Raw genomic sequence first — 24,649 nt, forward strand, 5'->3', positions numbered from 1 at the left:
AGTCTTCAGCTCACCACAGAAACTACACCCATAAGTGAGCTTTAACGTAAAGCTATAAGACCACACTCAGTGCACTGTTTATTACTGGTGGGCATTATCCCTTGGAGGACAATAATATTATGTTTATTAAAGGATAAGAGGCTCTATAAGATAATGATATGTTATCCAACAGAGCCTATTACATCCTGTTACAAGCCCCTTGATAAGATAAAAAAAAATGTAAAACACCTTGTGTAAAAGACAAATGGATTTCCATTTCAGCTGCCTTTCAGCCAGCAGAAGCTGTCAAAGTATGTTGATGAATGAAATCTTACCAAATCAAAGCTTATACTCTTACACAAGAAATGACTTCCAGATGATGTCCAGAGGGTTTTTATGATATTCAAACCTAACGTGAGGAGTACCCCATGACACCATTCCATAAAGCCTATCATCTGAAACACGTCATACACACTTTCAACTGTAACGATAATATGAAACAAAATTCCCGGTGGAAATAATATAGCACTAGGGCAGTATAGCAGCACAGCGGTTAGCACTGCTGTCTCTCAGCACTGGGGCCTGGGTTCAATTCCGGACCTGGTATGCTATCTGCATGGATTCTTTATGAACCGTTACTTTCCCGTTGTAGGCTCCAGCTCCTCCTTGGCCCCGTACTGGATAAAACAGTGAGAACATGAACGGATATATAGTACTGACTGATACAACCTGTTTTATTTTTTATCATCGACTCTCAGGAAAATAATGTACCACCTCTTATAGGTGCAAAGAAAAATGGCAGCCCTCTCTGTCACAGATGCCCTCAGGGGATACATTGGAACACATTTTGTGCTCCTGGAAACATGTTACCGTATGTTCTCAGATAGCATTGTGGCACCAAGGCCCCGACTGCTCCTCAATGACATAGCTCCCAGACTGCTATCAATCTTCAGGTATAACACCGACTGCTGGCAGAGCTAATGGCAGCTAAAACAAATCTCTCTATGGGTGGAAACTGTGATGCCCTTGTTTTTCCTCTTGGTTGTATTCACTCCCAATTGCTCTTGGGGAAAGAATTGTGGTTAAGCTGCAATATGCTGGTGCAAAGTTGTTCTTTCCATCACCTGTTGAAATCATCCCTCTTTATGGTTTGTGTCAGTCCCCCATTCTCTGTATTTTTGTAAAAGAACAAAAAAGTTGAAAAAATATTACTGCTTCATTGAATTTGAAAAAAACAAATCTCATATTGAGATTTCAGGAACTTAGCATTCAATTTTTTCCCCACTCGAGACAACCTCCCATAGTAACTAACAATCCCGGAGTAGTGGTCTCTCCTCTGCACAAGGGTTCTGGGAAAAAGAGTCCCCCTGTCCTCATTCCCCCTGCCAAGATGGCAGCCAAAAGAGCAAGATGGGGATTCCCTGGAGGAACTGACTGCTCTAGCTGCAGTCTCCTGGCCTTTAGCTAGCAGAGAGGAGCCGCTCTCTCTCCTCTCTGGTCTGTTTCTGTGATGTTGCTGTACCTGCTTCCCAGCCGGCAGCTAAACCGTTTTGTTTTGTTTTTGCACTGCAAATAGCTATCTGTTCTGACTGAAACCTGCCTGATTCCTTACATGCCCAGGTGTGTCGGTTATGTTTTTCTAATAAACCAGCAAAAAAATAACTTCTGTTAATTTCTAAGCAAATAGAATTTTCTTTACTAAGCTTTATAGCTTGCACAAAAGCTCTGATGAAGCCATGTAAAGAAAGAATGAAAAGGAATGCCTGTATCAATTCAATCCAGCACAGCTGGCCCTGACCTTGTGAATGAAAAAGAATCAGGTCATTACAGCCAGACCCCTTGAGATCAATTCCATATTTCTTGTTGTGACATTACCCTCCTGAGTTGACTGTTTAGGTGCAACAAAATTACCCTGTGAGAAGCTCTATGCCTAAACAGGTCTGGCACTGACTCATGGATCCAGCCCAAGCTTTGCCCCCTTGTCCAGAGGCTGGGTTTACATAACAACTTCAGAGAGTTTAGTGGCGAGCCAGGACTTTCTTACTACAACCTTGAGCAATCGATGAAACAGACTGCTGGAGAGATGCAAACACTTAGCTTGCCCTTGTCCGCCTACAGCGCCCACAGCTGAACCAGATTAAATTAACCTGGGTCTTCAGAGCAGCTCAGGTTAACCCCTGAATGAGCTGCTCTTCTGCACTAGGCAGTCAGTGCCTTTTTCAACAGAGCACTTGGGTAACTTTAATTACATTTATTCTAATAAAGATTGGCATTAAAAGTTGCCACTCCACAGAAAAAAATGCTCGCACCACACAATGGATACTACGCCGAGGATAGACTAAATGTGGTTAAAAGTGTAAAGGTGAATGCCGAATGCATGTGCCTCTTGAAATGGTGCTGCCCTCCCTAGATGATTTGTGAAAATGGGTCATATTTCAAAGAGTTTATGTGAAGAATAAATAATTAAACACATAAAAACTTACGATCGCTGCCAAGGCATGAACAAAATCTGCCACTGCCTCTCTGCAGCACATATTTAATAGTTGTGCGCGGCAGACACCAGAGGTTATCACTTTGTGGCTGAATGATGTTCCAGTTGAGGGAACTGCAGCCAGGATCTGTGCTGCCCTAACCTCCTACTCCTTCTGACAGACTCCGCTGCCCAGAACTAAGCAACCATGTCATCAATCTGCAAAGCCACCTTGTGCTGATTAATGGTGATGTGCATTAGTCAGAGCACTTTTAATTGGACCAGACCATAGCAAGAGAGGTGGGCAAGTCCTGCAACTGGGAGTCAGTAGGGGGCCGCAGAGGCAGAGGAGGTGCTGTGGGAAAGGCCTGAAGACTTGTGCATTGGTTCAGCTCTGATTTTGGACCAGCTTGAAATGTCATCTTCTCAGGTGTCAGAAGCTAAGCACAACCTGTCTGTTAGCTGCAAGGTGTTTGCCTAATTAAGATCACACACTGCCTTGTTGGATCAGAAAGTGGGACATTTTTGTCTTTAATTTGAGATGCTAAGCTACTGTTTGAATCAATGCTGCCTCTTGGAAAAGGTCTGGAACTGTTAACTCTGATAAAATACTCTTAATTCTGCTGTTCTAAAAAAAACACTATACTGTACATGTACCGTCATCTGCATTACTGTTTTCCATTGTAGGATAATGTTTTTTGGGGGCATCCATATGATTAGGTTGCAGTTTTGAACATGTAGTAATGAGTAGACCAGACTTTCCAAAATATAAAAAAAACAGCCTCAATGGAGCCAAACAGGTCTTGAATGTAAATGTGCAAAAATTCTCAGTGCAATCTGGGCCAAATTTGCAGTAGACGATCGTTCTGTGTCCCTCAGTTACAGTAAGAGATGTGAAATACATTCAAAACAGCTATCAATGGAATTTCTGGTTTTCAGCCCTTTATTCTAGTAAAGCTTAAAGAGCTTGTGATATTGTCTCAGTCAAAGAAGGGCCATTTAAAGGAATATCTTTGGATTTGTTTTGTTTATATCACATTTCTAACATTGAAAACACCTTTAGAAATCAAAACACCCAAAACAGCTCAGCCATAGACACAGAAGGCATCACTTAAGCTCTGTAGCAACCTGTCTTGCTCACTCCAGCCTCCAGGCCTGGCCTCCAGTTTCCGAGAGGCTCAGAGTCCTGCTAACATTATCACTGTGGTAAGAACGCAGGCCAGATATGGCTACTGCCTTTCTCTTCCTTATCCATCTTGTCTACTTGTCTCAACCCCTTACTCTACTCTCTGAGCTGGAATAACATCAGTACCTTTCCACCTCTGTCACCGAAGACTGCCTACGCAGTGAAAGTGAACGTCTGTTTCCATGAGCAGTTTTAGGGTGGCGTGCAGAGGCTACACTGTGTGCAGTATAATACATTTCTTCATCACTGTTCTTTAACACAGGAAAGTTTAAAAGTACAATGATGACTCCCAATTTTAATCCTAACAAAACACATCCCTACTGAATATGTTTTTTATATTTCCTATATGTTTGAATATATATACACAAACGTATGAAAGCCAACAGCAAGGATCCATCTTCTTGAATAGAGTAATGTACTTGGCAAAGACGTTAACTTCTTTCCACAAATCACTGTCTCTTCAATCCAGCTCAGAACAGTTGAAACTGCAATCCACTGTCTGATTTTTTTACATTTGAAGCTGACAACGTCACAAGACAAATTGTATGTTGTGATTTCACTTTTAAGAAAGGTTTACATACTTTTACGTTTAGTGCATCTCACTTCACAGAGTTTCATGCAGTCTCTCTTTGGAAGCTGACTGAAATGATCACTTAAAGAAAACCCAACACATGCTCCTTGGATCCAGTTCCCATTGTTCCTGCTCTGCTCCGATCAATGCCAAGGGGAATTGGAATGGGAACAGGAAGAGCATTAGCTTGCTCTGGTAACATTTTGTAGTCCTCTGTTCGATTTTCAAACATATATTCAAGGGATCATTAAGATCTGGAATTTTCCTCAGCCCTTAAACACACAAATATTAACCAAGTACTTAAAAAACAAAATAAGACTTGAGCCTACTCATTTACAGCGGACTATAATTACCACACGATATCTAACTTAACATTTTTAGCACGGATTCTAAAGCAGCCTGCTTCTATTCAGTTGCAAGCTCACTTAGCTACAAATACGCCCTGTCAGCCATTTCAGCCTGGGTTCAGACAGATGCACAGGACAGAAATAGCTTTTGTTAAGAATTCTAATGATTTACCTGTGGCTTATGTCTGTTTTTTTTCTAATTTTTTCCTGAGGAACGTCAGTGCTGACTTGTACGGTTGATCATACCTTTTTGGTTAAAAGGGTTGCCGGTATTAGTGGATACCATGAACACACTTTGTCATGGTTTAAATCTCATCTAATGATATAAAATAATTTGCTAAATTGTGTATTCTTTACCTCTTGACAAAACTGGACAACCTGGTGTCCCACAGGGCTGTGTTCATGGTCCCATTCTAATAAGTTTATTTTACTACTGGGTCAGATTATTTGTAGGTATGATTTCTATTTTCATTTCAATGCTGATGACACCTACTTTTATGATCATTTGAAAGCTTACTCTGATCAAGAACTGTCTGCTTAGATGCTTAGATGTTAAAAAAACATTTATACTTCTAAACTCTGACAATACCTTATGCTGCCTTGCTCTCCTTAATCTGATTCTTAAATTTCAGACATGTGAATGTAACTTTTTTAATCTTTGAAATATTGTTTGCCACCATTCACGGCTCTCACAACCCTTAGGGAAAATAAATGCCTCCTGTTGTCAGTTTTTAAATGCACGTCCACATAGTGTCCATTTGTTTCCTCTAGTTTGTGTTTCACTAGTGCCCTTCATCTTAATGTTTTATGCATGGTAGTAGAGTCAAAGTAGCAGAGTGGGAAATGTTTACTCAAACAGTAACAACCATGGGAACCCAAGCTTGGAATTCCAATTATGTCAGAGATCCTGTAAAGTCCATCCTCCTGTTTCACCTCAGGAAGTTCAAAAGAATCAAAACTGCATCTCAGTTCAAGTCAAACGTGGCTGGAAGTAAAACAGCAGTGGACACAAGGACCATTTATCACCAAACCCACACTCACACATCCTCTTTCCCTCCTTAATGAACTAACACACTAACAGCCAGAGAAATGAGATGTCACTTACTTGCCCAGCTCTATCTTTGTTGGCATGAATGTGGACAGGAACCATACTGCTCATTAACATGTCTCCATGTGATGCTTCCCTCCCCTCCCCCAACACGCTTTTCAACCTTAAGGGTGTCAGCTCAGCTCCAGGTCAAAACTGAGTGGTAAATATGAGGAGGCCGTTTGACTGGAGGCAGTGTCCTTATCTCCTTCATCACTGTGGACTCACACCTCAGGCCCAACGAGGAGACCATCTTTTATTCACTTGTTATTTTTCCGACATTCATAATTTCTCAAAATTATAAATTTCTCTGCAAAAAACGAACATGCTATTCTATTCTTTGCACCTTGGAAACGTAACACACACGCCCACCTTTCATAACATAGCTAGAACACACTGCTCTCAGCTACGCTGAGATACCACATTGCATATCTTAAACGTGTGAAATGCATGTATATTAAACTGAATCAATAAGTGTTTAGACATAAACAATTCTCCAGGATCAAAACATTTACTTTCTTGCTCTGATTTCTTTAAGGCTTAGTGACATTTTTAGAATTCACCCCCTGAAGGCAAGTCCTGAGAGTAATTTATATTTGATTAGGAGACTGGAAGAGGAACTGAATTATTGCACCAGGAGGAGCTGAATTAAAGCATCTCAAAACACTGTATACAGAGAGATTTGGAGTCAGAGGGTCCCAAGACAGGGTCAAATGAGGATCCAGAAGACCTTCCTAATTTCACATTCATTTTTTAATTTTGAATTATATAGGAATTTCTAATTAACCTAATGTTCAACTACATGACAGAACGATCCTGATGTTTCATCTCAACATTGCAGATAAAAAGCAAAGGCCCTCCGTTTTTACCCATTTTTATTTTTGCATTCAATTACAAACGCACTGTTCATCTTTAACAAATTGCACTCCAGGGCTTCTTTGCTTTAATACAAATCCCAAAGCGCATTTTCCAGCAATGCTAATCAAGTGTAACTCAGTGCTGTCTTTGGTACAGATGGTCCCCGTTACAATACTTTAAAGTTGTATATGCTTTGTTGCACTTAATCGATTAAGAAACTCGACATTAGGATTCCCTAAACATATGTCGTTTCTCAAGGCACAATAAGCCAGTAACGTAATTAAACATTGTTGTTCTTGTAGACAGTGCCGTTACACATAATTTAAGATTATGAATCGCTATGCCCCATTTTTAAAGTTGACTTCTTACCACCACCGCGCAATATGTCTCTCATTGGATTAGAGTGGATTAAAGTGTGATGGTAAATGTATGTAGTGTGTAGAACAAAAGTCTAACATGAAACAGCGAACAATTTGTTGTTTTTATGGGCTCTAGGTACATTAACTGTATATATCCATTATTGAACTGTATGTTGGGAGCGCAACTCAGGCTAATTACATATTAATTTCACTTTATCAAGTAATTTTACTGTAAGTTGTACTATTTAGGAATTTAACCTGGACTTATAATGGGACCCTCTGTACTGTGTTTTTCTTAGCTTCACGTGAGACACCATCCATCTACTGTACCTTATGATCTCTTAACTCAACTCTATTCTCGTCTTGACTCTTATGGGAAAAGCTTTGTTCTTAAATTTATAAACTTAGGGTCCCGACCCTCCACATTTAATTTGTTCTTATGGGGAAAAATAATTTTGCTACATGTCGGGACTTTATATGTATACCGGGATTGGCCTGTATATCCTTTCGTTATGTATTTTGGGTGGTTAGTTTGCGCATTATCATCTCTCCAGGTGCGAAAGTAATGCACATCCTACCTGAGAGCTTTATGAGGAAGTCGGTGGCTGTCTTGGTGGTGATGTCGGGGCTGAAGAGAGAGGCGGGAGAGGGGAGGCTGGGTTTCAGCCCTGGCTGGTCCAGAGGCTTGGCGCTGGCGGCTGTCTGCTCCCTGCAGAGGGAGAACGGCGACAGCGTGGACACGTCCCTCTCCTGGGGCTCCTCCTTGATGTGCATGTGATTGTGGGGCTCGGCAGGAGAGGCCCCCAGCCTGGCGTCCTGCGGCTGGGGGGAGTTCTGGCCTGCGCCCTTCAGGTCCCCCAGAGCGGCGGCGTCGCCCAGCACAGAGCCTTCTCCCTCCGTGTCGGTGGTGACCTCCTCTTTGACCTTGACCTCCGTGCGAGGAAAGTGCTGGTGGCAGCGCATGTGCAGCTTGAGGCTGAAGTGCCGGGAGGAGGTGAAGGGACAGAGCTCGCACTGGAAGGTCTCCCCTCGGTCCTGGTGCTGGTGGACCTGCACAAGGGCACAGCATTGACCCAGTTCAGTGAGCACACATCTCCCCTTAAAAGAGTTCCTGCTGCGCCATGTCACTGAAGGTCGGGAGAGTCACCTTCCCGCGCTATCTACATTACGAGATCCATACATGAATTCACCCAAAGTACGTGACAAAACTGCCATGAAAGAAATGACATCCTTCTGTTTAGAACCTAAAGTATTCCCAATCTCGAAAAATACAGTATATATTTAAAAGTTGTGGCATACAAGTGGTTTAAAACAGAGTTCAAGGTTGTACCTGTATGTGCTGTATAGGCACCTATGATTTGACCTATGACCTATGACGCCTATGTCATATGACACAGTAACACACACCAACCAGAGGGCTCAAATGGAAACTATGTGGAAATATATTTAAAACTGAGAACAAGGAGCCCAAAGGGTTGTGGGAGTCTGGAACAACCCACCCAAGCCATGTACTTGAAGCCGAGACCCTGGTTTCTTTAAAGAAACGCCTGAATGAGATCCTGGATTAATCAGCTACTGATGACCAGCTAGGCTAGACAGGACGAAAGGCCTCCTCTCTTTTGTACCCATTTTTATATCCTTGTGCTTTAAAATAAAAAATTGTTAGGATCTCTTTACTAAAATGACTCTGAGTGCACGACAAGGAAGTACAGCAGACTCTGCAGAACCTTATTTGAAGTACAGGTGCTGTGAACAGGTCAGCCCGCCCTACCTTCATGTGCGATTTGAGATTGTCTTTGCGAGCACATCGGAAGGGGCAGAGGGGGCACTGGTGACTCTTCAGGCCTGTGTGAATCACCATGTGTCTCTTCCAGTAGCTCTTCCTCTTAATGACCAAGCCACACACCGGGCACTGAAAGGGCTTTCCCCCATCCTCAGGAGATGCTGTGGAGAACAGACAGAAACAGACACTATAAAAGCCACTGGAATTTGCTGGTAATCTATTTTTCTCATTTCAAAGGCACTGAAATAAGGGTTACATTAACCAACATGTAAGTCAACTCAATAGAATACGTTTCTGCAGGAGCATTAAAAGAACTGACACAGCAAAAAAGGAAAGTAACAAGGGTCAGGTCGAATTATCAGAATGATCTATAGTCATAGAAGAAGCTAAGCATTCAGAAATGCATTTAAAAACACCAAAGCAACAGGGAGTTTAAATGAATTGAAAATAGTACTGCACATAACTCATTCAAAAAAAGATTCTATTCTGGATCTTTTCAATAAATCAAGCTCAGTAATGAAATCTTTTAGAATATGAGAACTGAGAGTGGGCCATTAAAGCCAACTTTAGAAACTGACTTCTTGTCTACAGGATTCTTTGAGCACAACATGAAAAGCTATTGGTAGCTGAGCTCCAAATGTCATTAAAGAAACAGCAATTTATTTTTATATGTTATATATATATAATCCTAGAGTCTTTCAGTGCAATACTGCTGGTCCAAGGCAAGAGCCATTCAAGACTTCCTGTGCCATTCTAGGATCGGCAACACACACTGGTTCACCACATTGGCCTAGCCTTAACCCACTCAAGGACAAGAGCTAGATGCTCCTAGATGTCAACATCAACGACTGCCGAGTAACATCTCTGCTTGGCAGAGTTTATGGAGGAGCATCACCGAGGCCTGTGAGCAATGTGTCTTTCCAGTCTCACCATTTCCCTTGCACGCTCATGTTCCAGCTGATGGTCGGCGTCCGCCAGGTACCGATCACTTAGGGCACCTGGCTTGAATTGACTTGGCTACAGGTGGTGAAATGAAATCACAGCCTAACAGTGAATCAAATGGCTTTTGGTACAATGTTCATGTCAAGAGCCAGGCAGACTTTCGAGCCGGATTGCTGTGCTGCCCTTCAGTTTTAAAGCTCCTGCTGTACTGCACTCTTGAGTATAGCTGTTTCATAAGCAGGCTTGTCACCCTGAGGACTACCTGGGAGGAGCAGTACAGTGATCCACACTGTGGTTTATTCTCTACAGTGGAACGCACTGCTGTAGCTGCTGCGCTATGGAACACCACAGAGCCAGTTCAGAGCTCTCTTCTACAGCCGCTCTGTGGTGTTGAGATGAGAAGAGACACACACCACTGATGAAGCCGAGAAAAAAATTCGAATGAGACTAATTTTAGCTCCGTGTCTCTTTAATGTAGTGGTTGCCAAGGATATTGTATTAATTTAAAATTCAAGATCTCTGCAAGAGGATTTACTTTTGAAACAGGCTTGAACTTCACCTTTGAGACTAAGAAGCATGACATGTTATTTCCACTCATGATGTACAAAGAACAGGTAAGACTAAAGCTTTGCTAATAAAATAAAGAAACATATTATTTATTTACTTAGCTAAATGTATTAACTTAAAAGCCTTATTATTAGTATTATTTTTATGTGTGATAATAAAGTGCTGTACATATAAAATAGAAACAATAAACTGGAGAGGACATTGTGAAAATAAATTGCAAAGGACCAAGTAAAGACCAACATTTTCAAAACCACACCGTACTTGGTACAAATAAATCTTTAATAAATTATCTGGAACCTCCACCACAGAAAACGTCCAACCTCACATGGAGCTCATCGGACTGGGCCTCTTTCAAAGACACACTGCCTCAGCCTAAAGCCTCAGGCTGTTTCCCAATATTAGGCCTGCACTCCCTTTTTACACCACTCTTAAGAGTAGCGTTTCCCTTGCACACCATGAAGTGCACCTGAATGGAACAATCACAAACCAGAAATTGTAAGACAACAATCAAGTGAGATAATCAATGGAAGAGACTTTCTGAGGACCCTTCCCAGTCTTCTCTACTGCACATTATTACTTCTAAAAGATACAGTACCTCCTTGACTGCTCGCTTTAGTCCTTCCTTTAGGAGTGGTTGGAAGCAGCAGTTCCAGGCTCGGGGAGGATGTGGGCATTTTCTGGTTCTTGTCTAGGAGGGGCTTGACATCCTCCAGTGGTCCTGGCACCAGTGGTGGCTCCTTCTTGTCAGCCAGCAGGCTCCCAGCCGCCCGAGCTGCCACCTCCTTGAGCAGGGCCGCAGAGGAGGTCATGGAGACCAGCGAGAGGAAGGAACTGGCAGGGGCCTGGTGCTCTGTCTGGCCCCCAGAGAGACCCCTCTCACTCACCTTCTTGGACAGGGCTGCCAGGGTGGAGCTAGCCGACTGCGGGCTGAAAGGAGAGGCAAAGGCGTCAAAGCGCACCGCATCTTCATTTCTGGACCCCACAGCTGTGGCTGAGGAGGAGGAGGAAGAGGAAGAGGAGGAGGAGGAGGAGGATGCCACAGCGCTCTTGTCCTGGAGCACGGCATTGGCTGCCGCTTTCAGCTTTTGGATGGCGGAGTCCGGGGAGAGGCTGCTGCTGCTGGGGGCCGAGCAGCTGGTGGGTGGCCACTTCTCTGGTCCACCCACCCACACAAAGCTGCCGGCACAGCTACTGCCACTGCTGCCGCTGCTGCTCGTGCTGGGGGCGAAGGGGTCACATGGCTCTTGTTTGATGTTCGGAGGTGCCGTGGAAGCGGGGGACACAGCTGTGGAGCCGGTGTTGACCAGTTTCCGGGCAAGGGCACTTAACTGCTGGGCATGATGGGAGGAGGGAGAGAGAGCCAAGCTGGTGGCCAGGTTTACTGGAGGGGAGTCCCCTCCTCTCCCTCTGGCTGCTAGGTCACCTGTTTCCAGCTTGAGGGAGCCTGCCTCGAGGAGACGCCTGAGATTGCTGCTCAATGGCTTTCCAAGGGCCTGAGAGGCGTCCCCATAGAGAGAAGACACAACAGAGGACAGGGCGTCCTTGGCAGCGTAGCTCCCTGTCTTGAAGGACTCACTGTCCAGCCCCAAGAGCTCCAGAGAGTTCCCGTGCACCGGAGTGGGGCAGCCCAGGGAGCTCTCGGCGGAGGTCTCCTGATCCTGCTGGGGCGCATCAGGAGACACCCGAAGTTCATCCTGTACATCCCCATAGGAGGACTCGGAGCGAGTATCTGAAGCATTCCCAAACCAGCTGTCTTCTGGGACCGTCTCTCCTTCGGCTTCTTCCTCCTCAACTCTGTCCACATCTGCAAGGCAACACAACTAAAATTAGTCCAACGGTGCCTCAACAGGGGAACATGCACAGGAGTTCGGGAGGCATTGCAGTGACGAGCAAAACAAAAAACCCCTGAAGTGAGAAAAAGAAAAACTGCTTTCCAATAAATTATTTACAGCAGGGCTTCCATCTCAAAGCTTATTTGTGATGTCCCAGTCAAACTGTTTTCAGGGAATTATGCCCAAGCAAGAAATGGTGGCAAAGCCAGTTCTCTTTGCTGAAAATGTTCTTGACAGAGAAAGCCAGGTATGTGAGTAACAATTATTAACAGGTCAGGAATTAAAGCTTCGAATTCACTGGAGATACACAAGCATTATATTCACAACATCACACACAGAACATACTGTATGGTATACTGTCATACTCCTGGCTTTTCGTTTGCTGAGGAAGACTCTGTCCTACAATAATGAGGATTTTGAAACAGCAGTATGGAAGGCCCTCACGATGGTAGGCAAAGAGAAATGTACTGTACTTTTTACATTCACGTTTTCTTACATCTAATTGAAAATGTCAAAAACCATTGAGTCTGAAGAAAGGACAAGTGGCTACTGAAAATGCTTTCTAACATGAACTACAGAACTTTTCACCTCTCACACAATGTGCCGAACAATTATTTCAAATCAAAGTCATGACAGCCACTCTTAATGTCTTCAATTTCTGTTGCATGCCTTGTCTTTATTTATACGAGTATAAAACTATATGGGCAACGACCTCATAACAATTTGCAGATTGGATGTCTTCACCTTAGTCGCTGTTGTGTTTTTACAAATCTCTCAAGACTGTTTAGGTACAAAGGCAAAACTGAAACAACTGTCTCCTTTGACAGCTGGTTTTAATAATAATTAATTGCATTCACATAGCACGTCAGGTTTCCAAAAAGCTTTACACTACCAGGCAAAGAACCAAAGTGTTTCATCCAAATTATGGCACTTTTAAAGCACAACACACCCCCTCCATCGCCATACTGGGACCCTTGTTTGGAAATTGTGGTTCAGGGGATAGAGTGCCACCTACTGGTCCACCAGAGATGGATTTCATATCCTTCTCTGCCATTGTGCCCAATTCTTGCATTCATAAATTTAATTTTAACAAGTAAAAATACAGATACCCCAAATTGTCCTCAATGTTCTCACTTCTGATATGGCCTTCAATGTTCACTTGCATGTGTTTTTTTAGAGATCATTTAGAGCCAGGCTGGACTGTCTGACTAGTAACAAAGTTCAAAATAAAATTCAAGACAGATAAACACTTGGGTTAGTCATAGTCATGTTCAGATAGTTAAATGGTCATTTATAGTTGTTAAAACATAAAAAAATACCACTGAAAATGTTCCAAAATACAAGAGCTTGATAAACACATTTGTATAATAGAACAATTCCAAATGTTCATGTGTGTCTCATGCTTTTACAGTCTGTTTCTTACCACCTACTGTATGGTATAAACAATTAGGAAAGACTTCTGACACATTAGTTATTACCCTTAATCTAAAGAACAGCAGGATAGAGGCTTTTTGATCTGACAGCAAGTTATAATTTTACTTTCACCTCTTCTTACAGAACACTTCCTAAACCCAAATTCTTTATTATTCTTCCTGAAAATGGACAAATTAGATCCCTCTAAGTATTATTTTAAAAAACAAATCAAGAAAAACAAACCTACAGTAACATTGTGCTTTTTAGGAATGCAGTGTAAGCCTCTGAACTATTCAGGAACCTCCAAACGTTTCCCGTTTCACTGGGGTATATAAAGAAATAACACACAGGAGACTTTCAGTTGCCACATGCTTCACGGAGGCAAAAGAAATCGCACTGTCAAATCGCTGTAAAAGAATATGCAAAAAGTAGAATCTACTGGCAACCTGGGATCGTGGCAACCGTGCCAGAAAAACAGCAAATATCTTGCCAACGCAGTTTGTGTGACAAGTGGTTCACAATGTAACTGTAAACTCACATGTAACAGCTGGAGAACGCCAACACAAACTGCCATCTTCAGGATGCAAAGAGCTGAAAAGAGACTCAAACCCGCATGTGGCAGGCATGGCCAGGTTGCAAGGAAAAGCCCTCTGAGGGTGAACTACAAAAAGAGGCAACTCACGAGTTTGCCAAACTACATCTGCTTGACAATTGGAACCACGTCTTACTGTCCAATTTAAATGAAAATGGAGTTTATTAGCCGTGCCCATCACTGTCGTATGATCATTAAAAAGGTGAGGCTTGTGAAGGAAACGCTCCTGGCCACTGTGAAATATGCTGGGTGATTATTATATTTTGGGGTTGTCTTGCACATACAGGTCCTACAGCCCTTGTTAATTTCATTCGGAACATTAACTCCAAACATCTGATTCCCTCTGCGTACAAAATAAATGTTGTTAACCAGCTATTTTAATCTTCAGAACTCAGTCCAATCCAATATCTGGGGTTTGAACTTAAGAATGCAGTTCTCAAAGAGAAACCAAAGGTCTGAATGACCTGGAGTGCTTCTGCCTGGACGAATGGTCAGAAATCCCCCCTCAGAAATACTAGAACCTAACAGCACACTACAGGAGGTGTCTTGTCAGTTACATCCTTGCCAGTGGAGGATTTACAAAATATTAACCACAGGCGTGTGAATAAAAGTGACAATAGTGTTTCCTATAATTTATAACAAAAATGACTTTGCTCTGTGGAATTCTGTTAAGATTACAGTGTTACTTTTTTGTTTTTCAGCAGGACACGTTATGTAATCCATAAATCTTTTTGTTACATGATGTTTTCATTCCTATTTCATTGAGGGTATAAATAAATGTGGAGGGCGCCAATTCTACCAAATATAAACGGTGTACTTGTGCACAGATATATGTAAATACCTTTGGCAAGACGCAGCAGCAATTACAAAAAAAGGGAACTAGTTCTAGTACAGTAGAACAACTTGATTATCAAACTCTTTTATTAACCATATTTTTCCCAGGGTTTGAAAAGAGTTTAGTAAAGGGGTAACCATGGCAACGGGCCCTTCTGGGAGGCTAGACAGCAAAGATTAGGGTAATGGAGGTTACAGAGCTTAATAAATATTCATGAGCCTGCAGTTACCACCAGGGAGGCAATAAGGATAGGGTTAAGGTCACGGTGGGTCATTAATATACACTTCATATATCAATATTCATAAGCCTCAGATAACTGCCAGCCAGACAAGGGCGAAAGAAGAAAGTGAATATTCTTGATAACCTATTAATATTCACAAACCTGTGAGAACATGTTGTCAAAGCAACAGGGTCTGTATTGCTGCTTGGCCACACCTCAAACTTTTCAACCTGCTTTGTGCTGCTCCTCACACTCCTTTACATTACTATCCAATATCAACAAAATGTTGAGCAGCACACAATGGAAGTGTGACAGGGGCAATCACAGAAAAAAAAAGCAGCGTTGATTCGGGTATGTGTTCCAAACTCCAGTACTGGCTCATTAATTACATTTAGTGGCATGGCTTTTGATCATCTGTATTTTAATGTTGTGCGATATATTTAACCCCTTTTTGGGAATGAAGGTTTGCTTTATCATGGCACCCCTGATGTGAACCATGACTGTCTTCTGGTTGAATTGTGTTCCTTAAGGAAGAAGCACAACTGGTTGCCAAGCAACTGAAACATGCTGGTCTGCAGGGATCAGGACAGTCAATCTACTTCTGGCCAGCAGGGGTCACCGTGCCCTGGAGAGGTGAGAATTGAGGCCAGGAGGACAATATATGGATGACACCACAAACAGGCCTACTGCATGTGTGGCAATACTTTAAGAAATTTTAAAGTTCTTAGCTATTCAAATGATATTTACATGAGGCTTTCCTCCATGTCATACAACAGATGTCTGTTGAACCTTAAACATCAGCTGATAAAGAGAAAATACTTTAATTAAGTGCAATTATAAATGGCTTATTTGGAGAATAAAAGTAACTACTTTGCAGAATATTTGAATTTTGGATTTTCACTTGGAAGTTTTGTGGTACGATGCTGATTTAATGCTTCTCGATTTCAGACTGTTAGGTCACAATTTGTTTCATTTTGGAAAGGGTGTGTAGACGTTCTATAGGTGCTGTGTACTATATGTGCATAAAACGATTTTTAAATGCACTCGATTTCATCTTACCTCACAGTTGAACTAATCAGAAAAAAAGCTTTTTCTCATTCAAAACTTTCATCATTCTGAATTTAAAATACCATATAAAGGGCGCAACTGGTTAACCTGAGCACAGGCTCATTATCCTGTTGCATGTGCTATGTGCTTTATGAGCCTGTATCAAAAAGTGTCTTCCAGGCTAGAAATATTGTTTACAAGAGCACAACCTAGCCGACTGTGACCCCCAAGTGGCGGCGTGCTATTGGCTGAGCGCCGCCGAGGGAAGCTGGTAACAGTTGGCTAGGACTCTTTTGGCTCTCAGCAGCATAGTAACACCCATGGCCTCCTGGGCACTTGCAGGCTTGCAGAGCTTTCATGTGCGCTGTCTCTCTTCCAACCAGCACTGAACCTTGAGTACAGGACCTCATATGCTCCAATGGGTTAAAACGTGACAGGCCCCAATGAGGGCGGGTCAGAGAAACGTCCTCACTGTCCCCCCGTGTGCGGTCACAGGGTTCACAGCTGCGAGGGGAGACATGAAAAAAGCCCACACTCGGCTGTTCCAAATCAGGTGGGTATAGAAAAGAACAAGAGATTCTAAATTTTAAAAGAAAAAAAATACAATAGGACTCCTTTTGACATTAGATGAAAAAGAAAAACTTAAAACCCAAATGACAACAATCATTTCAAGTGAACCAGACTGGAGGCCTCCAACACACTCTGCCTGAACTCTCTGAGTGCCATCATTCTTCAGATACACTTGTGACACAGACAACAGCTGACAGGGCAGATTCACATGGTCATAAGGTTAGAGCTCTTGACCTGCCTGTTGTACAGCTTTCACTCTGAACCCTATCACCATGTTTTCTCCTACATGCCAAATTGGCCAACTACCTGAGACTCGATCATTTCAAAAAATGTCTTTTAAGCAAACAAGGGTAGAGGAGAGGGTGAATTAGTTACTTTGATTAGTGAATGCAGTAAATCACTGTTATAAATCGATTTTAAAGAGCAGAAAAAACACACACTTAAAGGCTTGGCCGCATTCCTGTAAAGAGCACTATCTCTGTTAATTTCTTCCTTGAAATGGAAATGTTTACTACATAATAGGAAGAAAATCCAGATCGGAGGAGACTCTAATTCTTGTTCTTCTCCTTTATGAGAAAAAGTGGTTTAGGACATTTTGGCTGTGTATGATATAACTTTCTACTTAAACATCTAGTAGACTGCTTGATTATAAATAAATTGAAAAGCACACTAACAAATGACAAACAGGGGTACTAAAACAATGTGTGTTTACCCAAGCTGAGTTTATAGTGTTCAGTTTTTGTATGCCGGGAGGAAGACTGTTAGAAAAGAAATGATTTTTGTGGGGAAAAAACATGGGTCTACTGAGAGTTGTGGAGACGAAGATTAAGTACACACTGAAGTATGAGTGATTTAATCTTTTACATGACACAAGAAACGGGATTCTTGACTTGTTCAGAACATATCTAAAAAGTCAGTATTTCCTTCCATGAACCCCTGCTAATGTTAACAATACATTAATACTGAATATTAAAGATACATTAATACTAAAAGATTCAGTATGCTCTGAAGGCCAAATGCCACAGGATTTACAATGTTGCCTATGAATGCAGCTAAATTGAAGCTACCAATTTACTTTTACTATTTGAAAGCTACTTATTCCCAGGTCCCAAAGCCTCTATGATGAGCACATGGTGTGAGCTGGAGACTGAATTCTAGAAAGGATACAAGCATACTGGGACAATTTATTATTATTATTATTATTATTATTATTGCTTACACTTATATAGCGCTTTTCTGGACACTCCACTCAAAGCGCTTTACAGGTAATGGGGACTCCCCTCCACCACCACCAATGTGCAGCATCCACCTGGATGATGCGACGGCAGCCATAGTGCGCCAGAACGCTCACCACACATCAGCTATCAGTGGGGAGGAGAGCAGAGTAATGTAGCCAATTCATAGAAGGGGATTATTAGGAGGCCATGATTGGTAAGGGCCAATTGGAAATTTTGCCAGGACACCGGGGTTACACCCCTACTCTTTTCGAGAAGCGCCCTGGGATTTTTAATGACCACAGAGAGTCAGGACCTCGGTTTTACGTCTCATCCGAAGGACGGCGCCTGTTTACAGTATAGTGTCCCCATCACTATACTGGGGCATTAGGACCCACATGGACTGCAGGGTGAGCGCCCCCTGCTGGCCCCACTAACACCTCTTCCAGCAGCAACCTTAGTTTTTCCCAGGAGGTCTCCCATCCAGGTACTGACCAGGCTCACACCTGCTTAGCTTCAGTGGGTTGCCAGTTGTGAGTTGCAGGGTGATATGGCTGCTGGCTGTTTTAGATACATTGATTAAAAAGTGATGACATGCAAACTCCACACAGAAGGTGCCCGAGATTGGAATCAAACCCAGGACCCAAGAGAAGCAAAGCACCAGTACTAACAGCCTTGCCACCATGCTGCACTTCTTGAACTCATACGGAGTGTCTACAGTGTCTCATACAGACATAAATAGATGGTCTAACTTCAAAATTGGAGGACTGGGTGAGTCATTGGCATAACACTAAAACAGAACACAAGAATATAATTTCCTCATTGAAGAAAGGCAATGGAAACATCTTTGTTTCAAATAAAACAAACTCTAGTGTTTAGTACGACAAGACAGAGGAGGCGCTTCAGCAGACACCTATAGTTTATCTTCTCCTATTAAAACAGAGGCACCATCACACTACCATCTCACACCTGCAAAGCCATAAGCCCCTCAGGTACTAGTAGTAGTACCTAGTAGTAGTCAGAAATAAGAATTAAGAAATAAGGCCATTAAACGTCCACACAGTGTCAGGCACTGCGTCCCTGACAAGACTGCAGGCAATTCTAATGAGCACATACAGCAGTCTGCCTCGTTAACACTGAATGGAAAATACATTGGGCAAACAGCATCTTGCATGGGTATGTCTCTATAAATGACTTGTACTCATGTTAAAAGGGAAGGTAATTCCACTAATTGGGGCACTTTCAGTATCTCATTCTCTCCAGTTAACAAACACATCTACACATTTGTCCTGTCTCATTACTTTATAGTACATCAATATGATAAGTGGACTGTGTTTTTTTTTCCCAAACAGGAGACAGAATACGAGCTTATCATCATGCATTCATTTCACAATTCACTTTTTGTCATTTGCACACCCTCTCCCTTGGAAACCTTCATTATCTTCAAAGTAAAGCTGTTCATCAAGAGGATCAACTAATAATGCAATGTCAAATTGAAGCAGCGTATCGTGCCAGTATCCTTATACACTGGTTGGGGAAAAGAAATGAAAAATAAAAGCACCTCACATTTTGGCAATCCATTAGTCTCAATGGCTGGGCTCCTTTGGAAAGGAAGATTAATGTGTGAAAAAATGACAATGTCGGTTTGCACCTTTTCAATGGAGGTCTGGGTATTTCTGTCCCCGTGAACTGCTACTCTTTTGTATCACACTGCAAAAAAAGTCACAAGCTTCTCAGAGGACTGGCTCAACTCTTTACACAGTGCAATTCTGAAGGCTTTTGGGCACCCACAGCAATCTGAGTTACCACGGGAGGATGAGAATCCCCAGTTACCTTCCCACGACATGGCTGAGATTTCCCATGCGGATCACTGGCACTACTGTGAGGAGGGCTCATCCCGCACCGTGGGATCTAACACCCACAGGAAACACTGCACTTTTCCAAAAGACCCAGCATGCACCTCTGCACTGTGCCTTGTCATTGCCCCGACAACCAGGTCAGATCTGTGAACAGTTCCCTGGAGTGGTCAGTGAAGTCTGGGAAGACAACACATATACAGACACTGTTATAAAGAGGTCAAGGACAGCAGAATAGCATAGTCTTCCAAGTAAGGACTGTAAACAAGTGAAGCTTAATTCCACGCTGAAAAGTAGAAAGAAGAAACACAAGGTTTCAGCTGCTGAGCCTTCTTCTTTGGAGATCTGATTTACTATGATGGGGCAGTTTTGCAATCAAAAACTTGTATGAACATTTTACAACTTTTGCTAGACTCATGACTTATGAGACTAAATAGTTTGCATATTTGCTGTATGAAACTTTGATTTCCCCCAGTTTCAGCACCTATAAAAGTATTCTGGTCTGTCTTGATAATCATATCTGAAGAATTCAATTTGCGTAAATGCGTGGAATGCTCGTTTATATGTTCCATCAGGATGCATTGGCTACCCAAATGGCCAAAGAGAGATTTTTAATCTCGTTGCTAATCTTTCAAGAAAGTCCCTTTTCAGGTCCTGACCTCCCTTTCTAAACTCATACTGCTTGACCTCAACACAGACCCCAAGAATTTAATGATGGATTTCATACTTTTTCAAAATAAAAAGTAAAGCAGATCAAGCTTTTGATGTTTGTAGTGCCAACAGCAAATTTCGTCATGCTCTCCCTGGTGATTGAAATTCAAGGCCTGTGCAGATTTTAAAACCTTGGGTTGAGCTTTCCTTTGTTGACACAGTCCTATGGTGAATACTAACTAAGACAGGGGTGGTGAACCCTGGTCTCAGAGAGTCACACCAAGCACACAGGTCACCCGCAAATCACCAGTTTGTGAAGACATGGGATACCTGGGTTTTGATTAATTTAGTAAATTAATTGCTTCAATTTACTCAGGAAATTGCCAACTGTGCTCCTTAGGAGCTGCACGGTGTTCAGATTTTCATTTCAAGTGATCTCTGAACTCTAAACTCTTTAAGGGTGACCCATAATGCCTCCTGCATTACTGCTGTGTAGGACCAGTGCACGATCCCCCTGAAACCAAGCAATACACTTCATAGTGCGTGTACGGATTATTCATGGTTGCATAAACATTTTTAAATCTCAACTGGAGAAGTCAGTCTGAATGAGAGACAAGTATATATATACCGGGGGTCGACAGCCTATGTCATGCATGTCATTATTGGCACACAGAAGGATTTTTTACAGCTCACGCGATAAAGGTCTAAAGAAGAAAATAAGTTAAAAAAAGGATAAGGGCTAGGCTTGACTGTTCTGTAATTCTCTACAACATGCTATCCAATGAAAGCTCTTTATTTGCTTTGCTATTTATTTATCAACTGCATTATTTTTAGTGGGGATGGCCTATTGTTTTCACAGGAAAGCTTGCAATCCTGTGAAGAATAAGGCCAAACGTTTTGGACAAAATGGTGGATGCTAAGAAAGCAAAGTTAGATGTCTTCTCATTTGAGCCCTTGTGGAAAGATGAATACAGAAAACATAAAGAGTGTTCTGTTTGTGCTCTATGTTGGGAGACTGTTGCTTGTTGCACATCAACAGTCCAATGACATTTTCAGACAAAACACGACAAACACTTCAAGGTTGAGGTGGCCAAAGCTGAGTCTATAAACAGACCACAGTGAGGCACAGAAACAAATCAGCATCTTTACTAATTTAGTAAATTAGTGGGCGGAGGGGTGGCTCTGTGGCTAAGGATCTGCGTCTGTGACTGGAAGGTTGCCGGTTCAAATCCCATGGCCGGCAGAGGAATCCTACTCCGTTGGGCCCCTGAGCAAGGCCCTTCACCTCAACTGCTCCAGGGGCGCCGTACAATGGCAGACCCTGCGCTCTGACCCCAAGCTTCTCTCCCTGTCTGTGTGTCTGTGTCTCCTTGGAGAAAAGCTGGGGTATGCAAAAAGAAGAATTCCTAATGCAAGAAATTGTATAGGGCTACTAAAGAAACATTAAAACATTAAAACATTAATTTCTGTGTAAGTAAAAACCAAGCCACAGAGGGAAGTCCCAAAATCACACAATGTGTTGCAAAACATGGAAAGCCATTCAGAGGTGGGAAGAATAAAAGAGGCTTTTCTTAGTTGTTTGGATGTTTTGTTTAATTGTTTGCCCAACAAAGACAGGGTCATCACTAGAATTAAGAATTAATTAATTAACAGACTAACCTGTGTCTGTTAGATTGATGGAGAGACACATAAGTAAAATGGCTGAAAGACACAGACATAGCTAATACATTTATTGATCATTTTGAGGAAAGAGGAATTGACATCAAGAAAATATTTTCTGTGCCGACTGATTGTTCCTCTGATATGGACAGGAAAGAGCAGGGATTCTTAAAGATCGTTTCGGACCCCACTGGCCACTCCATGGTAGATTTTCATTGTATCACTTGTCAGGAAAATCTTTGAGCCGAGATTTTCAAAATTATGAGCTTAATAATGTGAAAACAGTTGCTTTCTTGTTGCTCAATCTGGCACAGGCACTTTCAAACTCTCCTTCAGGAACAATGCGAAGGTGCTGACAAGCTTTGTGAACAGTCTTAATGCAATTAAGTTCTTTATGTCAGAAAAGTTTAAAGCTACTCTAACAACATGATGAAAAATGGGCTGCAAAACTAATGTTTCTAGCAAACATCGCCAAACATATGAATGAACTGAACCTCAATCTGCAGGTTGCAGGTCAAACTCTTACAGGCCCTTTCAAAACATGGCAGAATTTTCTTGCAAAACTTGCCATTTTTTTCTCGGATCATCGACACCTCAACTCTCCACCATTTTTACCATCTGAAAGAACTTTCAAAACATTGTACAATCCACGTTGCCGAGTCGGGAGTGTTCGTCCGAGAAATAGGATCAGGATTTTCTGTCAGATTTCAGGATTTCCAACTTTCCGGTTTTTGATACCAGCAACATGGATTTTTCAGTGGTTCGGTGGATGGGTGTTGAGGATTTTGAATGTAGCTAATTGAATTACAGTGCTCTGACTTATGGAACTCAAAGTTCTGTGATCTGCAAAATACAGCTGAGGCTACTAAAAATGATCACAGCGTTTCTATCATGACCTGCTGAAAGTCCCTGCTAGTAAAATTTGACTGTTTGAAGAAAGTTGCATTTTCACTGCACTCAGTATTTGGATCAACATACCTCTAAGGACAGATATTTTCACACATGAAGTTGCGAAGCACAGCTGGTCAACAACTGAACACTCAAGAAGCTTGTGTGCTGCTTAAAGTGTCAAACCACGAGCCTGAGACTGGAGAGCTCAGCAAGGGCAAGGATCAGACCAAATGGTAACATTTTCATTTATTAATTATATGTTAATATTTGTTTTTTACTAACCAAAATTTGAGCAGGACTAATATTGACATTAGAAAAGTGTCACACAAACCTGTAAGAACATGTACATGAGCTAACTCTTCGCACGTCCCTTCTGAAATGGTTCCAACCCCTAATATATACAGTAATACCTTGCACCATTATATTCCTGAAAACCCTTTGTGGTAAGTAAATTCGCGGTTGGTAAACTTTATGAGTAAAAAAGGGTTAGGGTAACTGGAGTTAAGACCCACCTATTAAGACCAAGATTAAAATCTCTCAAACAGTTTTTCATCTATAACAAGGTAGAACCATAACTAATGGCCGTTACTTTTATTTAGGAAGTCACTATCACGAACACATCTTTGCACAATCACATATCAATACCCATCAAAGCAATAATGTACACTAATATTCACAGAGCAGTATGAGAATGTGAGAGAAACGACTGACACGTCTACTGGCAAAGCAGGTTTATTGAGAAAGAACGAGATCTGACCACGCGGCTGCTCTCTCTGCTCTTCCTGTGAAAAGAACTCTCGAGCCAGCACGCACTGCAGCGCACGAATGCTTCTTGAACTCGCGGATCCTCAGAATTAGAGTTGCGCAAGGCAAAATGGTACACAGAAAATTGGCGCAGATACTCAAAACCGCTTGAGGTAAATTCGCGTATAACAAGGACGTATCATTCAGGTTTTGTTTTCTTACATTTTTTCAGTGTTGGTTATCAGTAAAGGATGTGCTTAGTTTTGCAATTTCTTGTTAAGTCTGCTGTGGGCAATCTGTTTCATTGTCTAAGCCAGTGGTTCTCAAACTGTGGTACGCGTACCGGCAGTGGTACGTGGCGTGCTGCCAGGTGGTACGCCAAATGACCCTGGAACTGTGCTGTGTGCGCTGACAAAATCGGGACGGGTTTTCATATTTTGTATTTTTATAAAGCAGGTAAGCCCCACAATATTATGTGTGGAGAAAAAGCTGCTGAACAGCTCGACCTGCTACCCCCCCCCGAAAGACACAGTCATTCACAGAATTATTGAAATGAAGGATTATATCACAAGTACGCTGACAGAGCGCGTTAAGATGAGCAGATGTTTTTCACTGCAATTAGATGAGTCTGTAGTCGATTTGGCCAATTTGCTCGTTCATGTTAGATACGAGTTTCAGGTTACGTCCCGTGAGGACTTTCTGTTCTGTAAGCCGCTACCAACAGGAACTACAGGAGAGCACGTATTTCAGCTTCTGAATGAATTTTTCGGAGAGAATGGCACTGGATACGAAGTGCGAGAACGACTGGATAAAATGTGTCGGAGTTTGTACAGACGGTGCTAGAGCAATGACAAGCCGACACAGGGGTGTAGTTGCACGAATTAGAGATGTTGCTCCAGAAATTAATGGTTTCATTGCAACATCCACCGCGAGACCTTTGCCATCAAGAAAATGCCTGACGATTTAAAATCTGTTA

General features: G+C 42.2%; 1 protein-coding gene across 3 annotated transcripts in view; it reads right to left on the minus strand.

The window, feature by feature from the left end:
• The window catches only part of znf827 (zinc finger protein 827), a 67,789-nt gene that overhangs the window by 27,484 nt on the left and 15,656 nt on the right, over positions 1 to 24,649 (minus strand). For all 3 annotated transcript variants that reach the window (XM_088633133.1, XM_088633132.1, XM_088633134.1), the window contains exons 2-4: positions 10,745 to 11,953; positions 8,629 to 8,801; positions 7,436 to 7,907 (exon numbers count right to left, since the gene is read on the minus strand). In XM_088633133.1, the coding sequence (XP_088489259.1) occupies positions 7,436 to 7,907; positions 8,629 to 8,801; positions 10,745 to 11,953 (1,854 nt within the window). The remainder of the gene's footprint in view (positions 1 to 7,435; positions 7,908 to 8,628; positions 8,802 to 10,744; positions 11,954 to 24,649) is intronic.

This window comes from Lepisosteus platostomus, chromosome 1 (assembly GCF_059453375.1).
Source record: "Lepisosteus platostomus isolate fLepPlt1 chromosome 1, fLepPlt1.hap1, whole genome shotgun sequence".
Taxonomy (NCBI): Eukaryota; Metazoa; Chordata; class Actinopteri; order Semionotiformes; family Lepisosteidae; genus Lepisosteus; species Lepisosteus platostomus.